Source organism: Suricata suricatta, chromosome 17 (genome assembly GCF_006229205.1).
Source record: "Suricata suricatta isolate VVHF042 chromosome 17, meerkat_22Aug2017_6uvM2_HiC, whole genome shotgun sequence".
NCBI classification, from domain to species: domain Eukaryota; kingdom Metazoa; phylum Chordata; class Mammalia; order Carnivora; family Herpestidae; genus Suricata; species Suricata suricatta.
Genome location: NC_043716.1, coordinates 9572940 through 9587549, shown reverse-complemented (window position 1 = coordinate 9587549; position 14610 = coordinate 9572940). Strand labels below are relative to the sequence as shown.

Here is a 14610-nt window from a genome sequence, read left to right as displayed (position 1 = left end):
GTCGGCAAAGTGACCGCTCCAAAACAAATACACAAATATTTATTGACTGTTTCTATACAAGTGCAGAGAACAGGGCCAGCGTTACCTCAGACGTAACTTTCAGGGTTAAGTAGACGACAGTGCTATCTGACAGACAGACAAAAATTACCTTGCAAATAATCTGCCAGGTCTCCACCATTGCAGTACTGACACATAAAAGAAAAAATAATTAAAATAAAGGAATTCATTCAAGATTAATTCAATCTGTATACCAGTTAATTTTAATTAAAAATCCTTTGTATATAATGTAAATCTAGTCTGAAAAACATCCTAAGATGGAATAAAAAAATTTTATATTCCTTATAAAGCAGAATATAAATCACTAAATGGACTTTAATTCAAAATTTCAAGTAAAAATAATGTACAGTCAATTTTAAAGTACATTATTAGTCAAAAGGAATCTGAAGTAAATTAAACAGCATGTATTACTACCTACCTCCATCACCAGAAACACAGAGTTGGGTAATTCCTGAAAAGTAAACATTAAATATAATTTAGATTAGGGAAAGAATGAAGCACAAATTCACAAAATCTAAATCTATTAGTAAGTGAAATTTTAAATCCCTGACACAGTAATTTAAGTATCCCAGCCTCAAAGTCAGCTCAAGTTTTAATGACACTAATGTAGTCATTAAAGTTCAATTCTGTCAGGGCGCCTGGGAGGCTCAGTTGGTTAAGCAGCCGAATTCGGCTCCGGTCATGATCTCATGGGTCATGGGTTCAAGCCCCGTGTCGGGCTCTGTGCTGACAGCTCAGAACCTGGAACCTGCTTTGTATTCTAGGTCTCCCTCTCTCTCTGGCCCTCCCTCACTCGTGCTCTGTCTCTCTCAAACGTAAATATTAAAAAATAATAATAAAGTTCAAATTTGGTCAAAGCTACAGTAAATTTGTGGGGGAAAAAGGTAAGATTTTCTGGTCCTGGGGGAAGCACTTCCACTTTTAAAAGTTTACAATTTAAGCAGTGACTTGAAAATCCTATCTAGCAATGCTAACTGCACAATCTGATTTCTGGAGCACATGACCCATGGTGGCTAGTCTTTCTGGAGGCTATCACATTATCTGGGAATTGTTGGCAAAGAAAAGACACTTATTTCCTCACATATCTTAGTAACAGACTGACTCTTAAGGAATTAAAGGGCGCCTGGTTAAGTGTCCGACTTTGGCTCAGGTCATGATCCTACAGTTCGTGGGTTCAAGCCCTGTGTCAGTCCGAGCCTGGAGCCTGCTTTGGATTCTAGGTCTCCCTCTCTTTCTACCCCATCCCTGCTCATGCTGTTTCTCTCTCTCTTTCAAAAATAAATAAACATTAAAAAAAATTTTAATAAAAATTTTTTAAAAAAGAATTGGCATAAGAAATTTTACTAAGTCTCTCAAATTCACAGGGCTCCAGATCTGTTGCTTGGATAATTCAAAGGCTGACTTCCTGATTCTTTAACAACAATTTTTATGATGTTAATGAAAAAATGTTTGTTTATTTATTTTGAGAGAGCGAGAAAGCATGAGGCAGGAAGGGATAGAGAGATGGGACAGAGAATCCCAAGCAGACTCTGTGCTGTCAGCACAGATGTGGGGCTCGAACTCACGAACCATGAGATCATCACCTGAGCCTAAGTCAGATGGTAAACTGACTGAGTCACCCGGGTACCCTGTTAATGAAATTTTAAATTGTGGTTCCTATAGCCTAACTTGAGACAGTGTTCAGTGTGATTCACGAGACAGCCCTTCCCAACAGCACCTGGCTTCGCTAAATTCAAGAACGAGGAGTTCTGTCAGAGAACAGAGGGAGACGTAAGGCAGTGTCCCTCAGCGTTGTTCAAGGAGCAGAGCCAAGCAGTGAATTATTTGCTATGAGCCCACAAGGAGACAATGACAAAAATTAAAAGTAAGAAATTTTAAGTCTTAAAGCTACAAAATAATTTTATGTCTGCTAATCCCAATAATAAAAACTTTGGACATCTGTTCATAGGTCCTTTTTTATTTTATTTTTATAATTCATTTTTATTGGATTTTATTTAAAAAATATCAGTTCACACAGATTATAAACTGGTGTCTCAGCACTTCTGCACAAGGAGGAACACGAGAAGGGGCTGCCGAGACACGGTTCCAACCGCGCGCACCAAGGGTCTGGAAGCCCCAAGTCAGGATGGGAACTGAATTATGTTCTGCAAGAAACTCAGGGACTTGGGATGATTTACTTCACTTAAGTCTCAGAGGACTGGACAAAAAATTCAAACACGTCGTGCCCAGTTCTTTGAGCACCCCGCTAACACACACACAGAGAGGCATATGGGAGTTCCGGAGACGGGCAGTGCCCCCGCTCTGGGCTGCGGAGCCAGGAGCCACAGGCCAGCAGCCTAGGCAGGCTCAGGGGCGTGCGGGGCCAGGCTGCAAGCCTGCCACAGACACTGCTTTCACTGGGACCACACACTCCCGCTGATCCATCAGGAAGGAAGTAGAGACCAGCTGGCCTCCAGCAGGCTAGAAAAGCAAGTCTGCAAGAAATACTTCCTTTTATCATGAGTAAAAACAAAAATCTATTTCCAAGAGTTAAATCATCTCTCTGGTGAATCAGCCTTAGGTTTAGCCATCTCACCTGGATCAAATCCAGACCAAAATACCCTATCATCCCTAAAAATACTGAGGTATCATTTTTTAAAATTTATAGTTTATTGTCAAGTTGGTTTCCATGTAACACCCGATGCTCTTCCCTACAAGTGCCCTCCTCCATGTCCATCACCCCCTTCCCTTTTCCCCCTCCCCCTGAGATATCATTAAACCGGTAACTTTCAACAGTTTTCTTCTTCTTGAGTAGGAGTTACAAAAATATTATCTCAAATCAGAGTTGCTTAATCAGACAATGGCACCATATCCTAACTGCTAAAGAGAAAAGAGAACTAGGCATTCCTTAGGGGAGACTAAGCTGTTAACTCAACATGAAGATCTCAATAGAAGTATTTTAACATCCTTGATTTCTCAGGCAAACCTTGTGCCCAGCTTTAAAGCAGAGAAAATTTCCACCGGTCCTATCATTCTCTCCTGAACACTCCCCTCCCGAGGGCCTCCAGTACCAAACAGCAGCACATCTTTCAAGGGAAGCACTTAGCTCTAAGAGCCAGGGAAGACTCAGCAAAAAGAAGAGAATTAAAAAAACAATCAAGTCGTCGGTGGACAAGCTGAAACTCTGAGGGTTCTGAGGCACCAGGGAGAACTTGGAGAGATACTTAAAGGGACATTAAGGCTAAGAAGTGAGGCCGACAGACGGACGAGCCAGACCACCGAGGGTTTCCCAAAGTTGAACACACATCTGTCCTCTTTTTCTAAAAATCAAGAAATCCTCACCCTCGACTACTCCCCAGAACTTCCATCCACAAAATTAAATATGATGACTTCCCTACTCAAACTCTCTAATAAGACAGAAAATCCCTAAGAAGAAATCTTTAAAAAGGTATTCTTATGCAGAACTCTATGCCAGTACACAAAAATGTAGATGAAATAAACAGTTTGAAAAGCAATTTGTTTGCATAAAAACGCAACCCTCAGAATGATTTCTCCTTGGGGTCGCATGGGACCAGACAGCTCATCGCATCCTATGAGTGAGCAGGGTGGGAGGAGGATTTCTCCAACCTCCACCTCCACCTCCAGGGGGTGGCATTAATAAATAAAAAATAAAGTCTTCTGAAGGACGCACAACAGCGGAGTTTTTTTTTTTTTTTCTAGAAAAAGAAATAAAGGGAGGTATCAGAAGAGGGCATCTCTTCATTGCTTACTATACAGCTAGAATACTTAAACTGTTTTTCCACCGAGGGCCCATTACTTTTGTAACTTAAAAAACTAAGATAAAGTGAATGTAAAAATCAGATAGCATGAGCAGGTATTTTCTCCAGCAGGATTCAGAGGCTCAGGATCAGCAGGGGAGAAACAGAAAGTAACAAAAGACTTAAGTAAACAGCAAGAGAAAGACTCAATAAGAATTCTTGGCTCTTAAAACCCATCCCTCACCATATCTCTACTTTTCCTGATTCATTCTCTGTTCCTCAGGTGACTCATATCAGTTATCTCATAAAGAAATGAAAATCCTTGTGATCTCCTAAGGGATCAGATATGGAAGGAATTTTTTGTTTGTTCCTGAGGTGACCTTTGGAAAGTCCCCTAAGGATAGGGGCTGGTTTGCCAGAGGAAACCACCGTTGGACAGGAGTTGGAAATTTCAGCCCAATCCCACCCCACCCCATCCTACCTCCAGGGAAGGGAGGGGGGGGCTAGAGACTGAGTTAAATCACCATCAGCCAATGATTTAATCAAGCAGGCTTAGGCAATGCAACCTCCATAAAACCCCAAAAGGATGGGGCTCAGGGGGATGTGGGGAGTGACGTCTCTCCCCACATACCTCACCCTACGCATTCCTCCGTCTGTCTGTTTCTGAGTTATATTCTTTTATACCATTTTATAATAAACCAATACCCTAGTCAGTCAAATGTTTCTCTGAGTTCTGTGAGTCACTCTAGCAATGAATCAAATCCAAGGAGGAGGTTGCTAGTACTCTGATCTATAGCTGGTTGGTCAGAGACACAAGTGACAACCAGGACTTGTGACCAGTGTCTAAAATTAGGGGAGTGGGGATGGGGCAGGGCAGGGGGTGAAGTTTGGTTGGGCAAAGCCCTTAACCTGTAGGATCGGATCTGATGCTAACTCCGGGTAGATGGTGTTGGTGTGTTGGAAAACACACACACTGGAATATAACACTGACCTATCAAATAAACTTAAAGGAGGCGTCAGCTACCTCCATTCAGACCTCAGTGCATACTTTCTAATTGATTAAGTTTTTCTTTCCTGCTTATCTCTTAACTCAAGCAAAGGACCAGGAGGGTAAAGCAGGAGGGACTGCCCCAACCCAAGCAAGAACCCCTGTGACTGACCCTAAGACAATGATGACCTGACCGTTACTGCCCACCTGCAGGCACCCACTGACCTCTGTCCCCTACTGTCCTTGGGTAAACCGGAAGTATTTTCAGCACTTTGATGACAGTCTTTGAGACTCTGGTCTTCTGTCTTCCCAGTGGGGGCCTCAATGAAAATCAAAATCCCTTTCTTGTTTCACCTACGCGCCCCTCTCTGCCTTTGGGTTTTGTCATAGGTGAGTGGCTACACCTTCTCTGTTTGGGACCCCCAGAGCCAGGTCTCTTGCACCCTTGGGCCCTGGTCACAAACTTAGGAAGTGAAAACAAAGTACCCCCCTAATTTAAGTCTGACTGGTCCCTAATTCTCCAAACTGCCTAAGTCCTAACTCTTTGTACCCGTCCCACAGGAGAGATCACCCTCTTCTGCAGTTAGAAACAGGTAAAAGTTGAGGGTCAATTTCTGAAAACTAAGGTGGGTCCCTGTATCGTTTCTTTGCACATAAGTAAATTCCAGAGGTTGAAGATATAAATATGAAAAAAAAAACCTGAAACCATAAATACTAGAAACAAGAGGTCACTGACGAACAGATGGACAAATTTTCCTGTGCAAGAACCTCCATCTACCAGAAAGATGCTGAAGACACCCTCCTCCCCGCCCCCCAAAAGAGAGAGACAAACAGACAAACTGGGAAAAACATTTCAGTCCATACAGCAAAGAGCCGTCAACTCAGGTTTCCTCCTCTTCACCTCACACGGCTACTATCAGCCCTATCTCGTCTCCTAAACGTGTCACCAATCTGTCCAGGCCTCTCCATCTCCACTGGTGCCACCACTGTGATACAGACACCTCCTACTTGGTGGCCTCCTATCAACCCTTGCTCTCCAGAGCAGCCAATGTTTTTTTTTTTTTAACAATTTCATTTATTTTTTTCTGTTTTTTAATTTATTTTTGAGAGTCAGAGAGAGACAGCAGGAGCAGGGGAGGGTCAGAGAGAGAGGGAGACACAGAATCTGAAACAGGCTCCAGGCTCTGAGCTAGCTGTCAGCACAGAGCCCAACATGGGGCTTGAACCCACGAACCACGAGATCATGATCTGAGCCGAAGCCGGACACTTAACCGACTGAGCCACCCAGGCACCCTGAGTAGCCAATGTTTTAATCAACTTCTCCACCAACTGATTTATAATGTAGAGTATTGCTTTTTCAAACCATAATTGTAGTATATGTAACCTTACAATACATAACATTTGAAAGAAGTAAAAAATCACCTTAATCTCACCATCTGAAAGAATCCTCATGAACATGATCGTTTATGCTTTCACGCACCTATTTACACACATACTCACATGCAGCTAGACTAGATATTTGCATTTTTGTAAGTTTTAACATAATCCATTTCCACCTTTTTGCTTATCTCCACCCCTCCAAGCAGTCAATATTTCCACCTAGTATGTATTTTTCTCCTGCTCATACAATAGTAAGTTAAACACACACACATACAATTTCATTTGGAAAAAATGGGCTATCATAAATAAAGGTCTAAATACACCAAGTCCACTGGAACTCTCCTTTTTAATGAACGCATAATATTTCAGACTATGACTACATCACTGTTTATTCAGCCACTCCGTTACTAAAGAGCATGACCTTGTTTCCCGTTTTGGCCAGTATAAGCAATGCTACATTGATTTTGGACATACATCCTAATTCTTATGCTTTTATCACTACAGGATAGAGTCAGGGTTGTTTAGTAAACGGTATTCTTAATGGTAATAGATATCTGTCTTCATTCAAATACTTTTAAACTACCCACTATCTCTAAGACACTATTCTAGGCGCTGAGGATATGAGCTGCAAACAGAGTTAAATGCCCTATCCTCCCTCCTTAAACTTAAATTCCATGAGGTAAGAGTGAGGGAGAGACATACACAAAAGAATTATGTATATACAGTACGTTAGAGAGTGCTAAGTGCTTTGAAAAATAAGTAGGGAGAGGAGATAGTGTTGGGGAGGGGATTGCTAACTTTACTGAGGGTGGCTAAAGAAAGCTTCAAAGAAAACCTAGTGCTTGGGTAAAGACCTGAAGAAGGCTGGGAATAGACCTATGTGTACCACAGAGACGTAGAAATGTCTGTATACACAGTGTAGCTGGGAAGAAAGGCCCCAAGAACAGAACGGAACCAGAACCGTCAGAAGCAGCAGTCAGCAGAGAGAAGCAGATGCAGAGGGAGCTAACAGGCCACGCTGTGCCAGTACAGACTTGGGCTTTTACTCTGATAAAAACGGGGAGCCGCTGCAGAATGCCAGTCTGAGCAGAGCAGGAACAAGCCCTGCCTGACTTACATCGCCGGGATCACTCTGATGGCAGTGTTGAGAATATTCTTACAGGGTGACAAAATATTGTCAGAGAGCATGCCAAAAATGTTCTGACAATTCACATTTCTACCAGCGATCCATGAGAACATTTTATACCTCCTCCCCAATTCCAATGCACTTTTTAATTTTGCCAAAGGGATGAGTGAGAAGTGGCACCTCACTGTTACCCTGATTGTCATTTCTCTGAGTGCCTGCCCATGAATATCATTTCATACATCAGCCATGTTTATTTCCCATATGAGAACTAACAATTTACATCCTTTGCTTATTGTCTCTGGGTTATCTTTTCCTTACCAATTTGTAAGAAGGTTTGTATGTTTTAGATATCAGCCTATTATCTGTTGTGTTCTGAATACTTTCTCAAACTAGTATTTGTCGGTGGCCTTTTCTGGAATTGCATACGTTATAGTGTGCACACATCAACACACGGAGCTGAAGTGTGCTGGGACACGTGGATGCACTCATGTAACCACCCTGCCAATCAAAACACAGATCATTTTCATCGCCCCAGAAAGTTCCTTCATGCTCTGTGGCCAAGCCCCACCTCCTCAGAGGCACCCCTGCCTTCTACCCGCCGAGTCTCTTCTTGGAACTCACAAACACGGACTCAGACAGCAGCTGTGTGTGGCTGGCTTCTTGTTCTCCACACGGCAGGGCCCGCTTTAGGCAACAGCTTGAGCAATGGAGACTTGAGCAAGCCACCACCAAGCTGAATGCAAACAGGCTCATCAAGCAACCTCCTCGAAATGGCCCCGGGCCCTTGCTGGCCAATGAGCTACTTACAACTGGGCACAGTTGCCAAAAAAGGGAAAACCCCTAAGTCCCCCTACTCCCTCACTCGGTCCTGTAACTACAGCCCAGGCCGGCACATCCTCGAAGAGGGGGTCTCCTTTGCTGTCCTGCCCACTGCTCCCTTGCAGTGTACTCATGTATTCAATACACTTCTATCTCCTTAGTTCTGCCTTGGGCGAATTCTTGCAGCACCTGCACCACTGGCCCCCACCCTATCGGGACGCCCACAAACACGTTTAAAATAGCATATGCTGTGGCACATATCAAGTTTGTTCCTTTTTATGGCTATCAATTTGTTCATGGTATTATTTGCCCTAAAAATGTTTAAAAGAATTTTACGTACCTACTTTCCTGTTATTTATTTATTTTGAGAGCGAGACAGTGACAGTGTGAGCAGGGGAGGGACAGAGGCAGAGGGAGAGAGAATCCCAAGCAGGCTCTGCGCTGCTAGCACAGATGCTGAGTGGGACTCGAACTCCCAAAACTGTTGAGATCATGACTTGAGCTGAAAACCAAGAGTCAGAGGCTTAACTGACTGAGCCACTCAGGCACCCCTCTGTCCCTACTTCTACAGCTTGAGAGTGTCTTATCTTGATTTAAAATATCTTTCTAGGGGTGCCTGGGTTGCTCACTCAATTGAACGTCCAACTTCAGCTCAGGTCATGACCTCACAGTCCATGAGTTCAAGCCCTGCATCAGGCTCTGGGCTGACAGTTCAGCCCAGAGCCTGGAGCTGCTTTGGATTCTTGGTCTCCCCCTCTCTCTGCCCCTCCCCTGCTCATGTTCTCTGTTTCTCAGTAATAAATAAATGTTAAAAAAATTTTTAAATAAAATATCTTTCTAACTCTTGGGTTATATGTAGTTATTTAAATATTATTCTCAGGTTATTATTGTGTATTTTATGTATTTAAGCCTTTAATTCATTTGGAAACTGTTATGGAACATGATGAGAACAGGGATCCACCTTTGTTCCTTCTCAGATATCTCAGCTTTGCCAGCACCATTTAGTAAATGAATCATCTTTTCCCACTACACTAAAAATTACCTACTGGTGGATCTTTATCCCAGCAGTTGATTATCACACAGGTAAAGTACTCTTAACTGACAATACTGATCTCGTGCCCAGAAGGTTCAAAGATCTGTATCTTCTGAAAAACAGACTTGTCACTCTCCTGCTCTTAAACCTCTTCAATGGCTCTGCACTGCCCTCAGAACAAAGGTGCCATGTGGCGCCCCCAAGGTGTCCCCTGCCAACTTCGCCACCCTCCCCTCACTCCTGCACTCCCATCGCCCATCCTTCCGCTGGCTCCTCCAGCTCTCCCCCTCCTGCCTGCTCTTTTCAGGAGGCTGAGTCTGCTTGGGACACTTCCCCGCTCTTGCCCCCCCTGCCCAAGCCTGGACGGCTCCCCCTCTTCTGTCAAGTCAGCTTAAACACCATGTCTTCACCAAGTCTCCCCCAGGCCCTAGCGTGGGTAGCCCCACATGGCGTCCTCTCGAAGGTCTTCAGCTGCTCTCTCTCACTGCACTGGGGACACTTAGAGGAAGTGGCTGTGGGCTTCCCCCCCTCCTCCACGCCGCACCGTGAGCGCCCCAGGAGCCAGGGCCACTGCTGTTTCGTTCACCACTAACTCCCGCGTATCTCAGTAACTGGCTCAAGAAATACTGATGACAAAAGGCAACATGGAAATGTCTTTGACCAAACATTCCAGGACAAGGAATTGATGCTATAAGAACACTCATACAAACGAGCAAAGATAGGTACACAGCTTTCTCTGCAGCGCCGTTTCCCACAAGAAGGTATACAAAACAACCCAAATGGCCACAACTGGGTTTTCAGTAAATTATCCTCCAGCCCTACACTATTGTAGTGATGTGGAACTGGATTCAAATACATTAAGTTCAATAAAACAAGCTGCATTTGTGTAAAAATACTATTAGTAAATCTCTCACAATGAAAAGCTTAAAAATCTAATTATAAATGATTAACAATGCATAAATGTATTCTGAAAACTCTATAAGAAATATAACAGTGGTTGTCTCTGAGAATTGCCATTTCTTTTCTAATTTATTCATTTCACAGGGATTACTATAGCTAGAGGGTATATTAACTTTATAATGGGAAAATATGTTGCTTTTTAAGTGTCATCTAAACTGAAACCAGGTTTGTTAGAAACAATGTCAAAGTCCTCAATTTATAAAAGTGTATCCATACATTTTAGACAGATCTCCAATGATGGCCAGTAAAAATAATGTTCATTTCAAGTTGGTAAAATTACTGTATTACTGTCTCTACAAACATACGGTAAACAACTAAACTTATAAGGGTGTAACCCTAAAATATTAGATCAAGACTCTGTTCACTCATTAGCCAAATGCTCAAGAGTATATTTACTTGACTGATAGGTCTTAACTTTATGTATTTCCAGTAGTATACAATGCAAAAAATATAAACATTTTCATGCAGTCAACTTCATATTCCAGGTTTTCGAGTACATGTTCCTCCTAAGTATCTCATTTGACAACCAAAGTTAGTATGTAAAAAATTTTTTCTAATAGAATGAAGTCTAAGTACACTCTCTCTTCTGAAAGGGAAATACACTCTGCAATTGGCAGGGTTTTCTGTGCTTTTCAAAAAATGGGAACTTAGGAGTTAATATGATTTAATAATTTTTGTACCAGGCACTGACTTGTACCACTTGGTGTCCTCTGTCTCCAAAGACCACGGCGGACTACACAAACAGCTCTGAGGAGAACCAACGTTTCAGCTAGGGATTGGGAGAGAAGTTGAGTTTTGACTTTAAAGTTTTTCCCCCTTTTTCTATGCTGCTCTGACTTTCTGAAGGAATGAGTGACATTTATTTAAATGGGTAATAAAATACACCCCACATTCACTAACACAGTCTGTACATGAAATTTTAATGGCAAATTTTTTGAGAGTAATCGCACTCTACAACCAAAAACTTTAAAACTGTGTGTGCTATCTCCCCTGGTGATCCCAATTCTAGAAATGAACACGAACAATTGAAGATAGGTTCAGAACTTCTCTGTTATCCCCACAGCACTTTCCTGTAGTGGAACATGGGTAACATGCACAAAAAGAAGCACACCCCACTTAAATGAAGCACCCTGAAAGCAAGGACTTTGTTCTCACTGCTTTGTTCCCAGCACTAAGAATGATGCCTGGTACACAGTAGCCACTCAAAACCGAATAAAACTAATGAATTTGAGCAATGCAAGTGTATACAGAAAAAATTTTATCTAGAAACACATACTGCAGAATCACATAACATGTCCATCTACTTTACTGGAATTCAACTGTCCAGACTAAGGGAAACAAAAGAAGGAAATCACGTAAATCATGCACCCTAGTCTGCTTGGAAGTGAGAATCCACGGAGAAGCTGAGGCGCATGCCCCCTCCCCCGTCCTCACACACGCGGGCTGCCACACCAGGCGAGAGTGGTTCCGGTATTTAAAACACGATATGGCCCCCAGGTAAAAGCCAACTGCCGACTCTGGCGCCCTACCCCCCAAATAGCAATTTTCTCCAAATTGGGGCCTTTTAAAAGGATTTCCAAGGGTAATTTTGTCTATATAGAAGTGTCGCCTTAGAAGATAACCTGAGAACCCACCTTCCTACCTCCGAATACAGTGTAACTCTACTGTATGCCATGGCGAGAATCACAGATACACGATATGGGAGGAGTATGCACAGTTTCCTTGTTTTTATGCCTCTAGAATTAGCAAATGTTGCTTTTGCAATAAGAAAAAAAAGCTCTAATTTTTTAATAGCCCACGACAGTCCTTGCTCCATTTATCACAGAAATGCTAGATCTGGTTATCAATATTCGTCTACTTGACCTAAAAACAGCTCTGCTCCCACAGCACAACTCTAGTCATGCAACACAGGCCTCCGCCTACCGCTCCATATGCTTTAAACAACTCACACTATACGCCTAATAAGAATAAGGCAATTTTCTATTTCTATTATGATTCATTTACATTTGTATGAAACAGAAAAGTTCTTTACTGACATGCAAATTGTAAAATAATAATAATAAGGTACCTGAACATCATAGAGTGCTACAATATTTTCATGCTGAAGTTCCTGTTAAGGAAATTGAGAATTTAAAATATTTGGATTCGTTCTAACATATATCAATATGCAAATAAATGCTTAGTATACAAACATGTACATACATAATATTTATACACATTACACTCCTGGTTATTGGATTAGAACAATTTAATTTATGAAAAAATAAGAGGAAATGTGCCTGATCAAACTACTTGGGGACCTAAATTTTTCTCACCATGATCATTTTTTAGATTCTTAACAAGGGGAGTACTCGGTCAACAAAATCATATCACAGATAGTGTGACCACAGACTTTCTGGGAGTCTTTTAAATTCAATATACAATTGCAACAGCACTAAAGGCATAAGATTCCAAAATGCTTTTAAAGAGGACGTTCTTTGTCTGAAAGAAAACGAAGCCTAATTCTTAGCTTGAAGAGCTAGGATTCTTCCCAAAGAGCTCTCCCCAGGGTAGTTTTGATGAAAGCTGGTGATAGGCGAGGGCTCTACATTCTTATCAGCTTGGGGAACATGGAGTTAAATACACCTAAACTAGTTTCTTCGTGGAGCAATTTTCTCAGACTGTCTTTACTGAGCAAAGTTCTTTGTGAGTGACTCTCCAAGAAGTGTGTAGTAGACAGGATTTTCCACACTCATTCAACCTGGAGACCATTTTTTTCCTCAAAGCATCTCACTGCAGTAACACTGCTTGTGAATGACCTAAGAAGACCACTTCCAAGGTAAGTAATTCTTTCCAACTTGCAAGGAAAAAAGATTCCAACTCCGCCCCCACACACACACTTCCCCAAATACGTAAATGTAACATGAAAGGGATCAACAGATGAGCTAAAATAATGGGTAAGAAGGGCCTGCCTCTTCTCAAACAGTAACAACTACGGAAAAGAAGTCAGGAGAAGCTAAAATCTGCCTTTGCAGAACCCCTCTAAGCACTGGCCAAGAGCCACAAACATCTATTCTTAACATGGTTTCCAAGTACTCAAATGTTTCAAAAAATGAGCATGCAAAAAAAAATGAGAGCAACAGGTGAAAATTCTCAAACTTGGCTCCGGCGACCAAAATATCAAAGGATGTCATCATGTGTTAATTTAAAATACGTTTTAGCCTAGTATAAAATATCACATAAAAAAGCCTACCTTCAAGATTTTAATTTCCTTCCCAAGCAGGATTTGTGATTTTGACAAGTTCTTTTTATTAATACTTTTAATAGCCACCTCCCAGTCAGTTTTCTGAAAAGGAAAAATACTATTACTCCTGGAAATTCTTCTACAGAAATATAATCTATAAGCACAAGGATGTTTTTAGCAATTCATATACAAACAACACTGGGCGGGGGGCAATGGAAAAGAACCGGAATCTCTGACAACAGGAAAATGATTTCATAAATTACAAACTAATGCCTTAGAAGACAACCACTAAAAATAATAGATTCGAAGACCACAAGTGAAACAAAGAACAGTTTACAACCACTTTAACGTTATGGAGAAATGTGGATAAATAAACTGGATTAAGCCCCCTGCTTAAATTATTTTTTTCTTGAGTTTTAAACTATTCTCGTTAAGGAATGAACGTACTTTTTATTACTCTATCTGATAAGTAACAAAACCAGCCCACTTAAACACGCCTCTTGCCAACAGCAGAACTACTACCAAAGCTCTTTATTTCCACCCTCTAGGTTCTCTTCCAAATTCTTTAGATTCTAAAACCTCGTGTGAAACAACAAAAGTTTTAAAAAAAATTTTTTTGAACCTGCTCTAATGTTTTACTTGGATTGAAAAATGAAGCGCCCGACCATCTTTTCCACCCCAGTCTATCTAACCTCGAGAAGAGAAGGTGGTTCGGGGCTCGTACGGGGTGCAGAGGCAGGAGCCAATGCTGGGAAACGCGATACCCCCGAGTTCGAGAGAGTCTCGGGCTAACGGGAAACCAGCCCGTTTTCCGCTGGGTCTGTAATTATCGACCTCAAAGGTGACAAGCCTTGGCAACCCAGGGCGCGGAAAAACCGAAGGTGCGCGCTTCCGCGCCCGAGCCCCGCGCTGGGGAGGGGGCCGAGCACTCCTTTAGGGCTCAGATTCGGGTCACGGTCAGGTGCAAGGGCGTGTGCCCGGCCGGGCGCCGGCGGTGAGCCCCTAAGAGCACTCCGGTTACCAGGCTCTCTGCAAGCAGGGGAAATCAGAGGCCGAGCGGCCCGTCGGTAGGTGGAGCGCTGCCTAGCGGCTTCGACCTCAAAACAATCCCCGCCCGACCAAAACAAACCCCACGACACTGACAGCGCACACAATGGCAGGCCTCGGGGCGACGAGCCAAACCGGGGCAGAGTGGGCCCTGGGCGCGCGGCGTCGCCAAGTTTCAGGACCACCCGGTGCGGCCGCAGCCGCGCGGGCGGACGGGCGGCAGACGCGCCGCGGCCCACA

At 42.7% G+C, this 14610-nt stretch overlaps 1 protein-coding gene across 1 annotated transcript in view; it reads right to left on the bottom strand.

Moving 5' to 3' along the window:
• The window catches only part of ULK2 (unc-51 like autophagy activating kinase 2), an 80148-nt gene extending 66802 nt beyond the window's left edge, over positions 1 to 13346 (bottom strand). Inside the window, exons 1-4 of the mRNA XM_029929243.1 lie at positions 13333 to 13346; positions 12169 to 12210; positions 476 to 508; positions 149 to 185 (exon numbers count right to left, since the gene is read on the bottom strand). Of these exons, the coding sequence (XP_029785103.1) occupies positions 149 to 185; positions 476 to 481 (43 nt within the window). The 5' untranslated portion in view covers positions 482 to 508; positions 12169 to 12210; positions 13333 to 13346. The remainder of the gene's footprint in view (positions 1 to 148; positions 186 to 475; positions 509 to 12168; positions 12211 to 13332) is intronic.
• Between the last annotated feature and the right edge of the window lie 1264 nt (positions 13347 to 14610).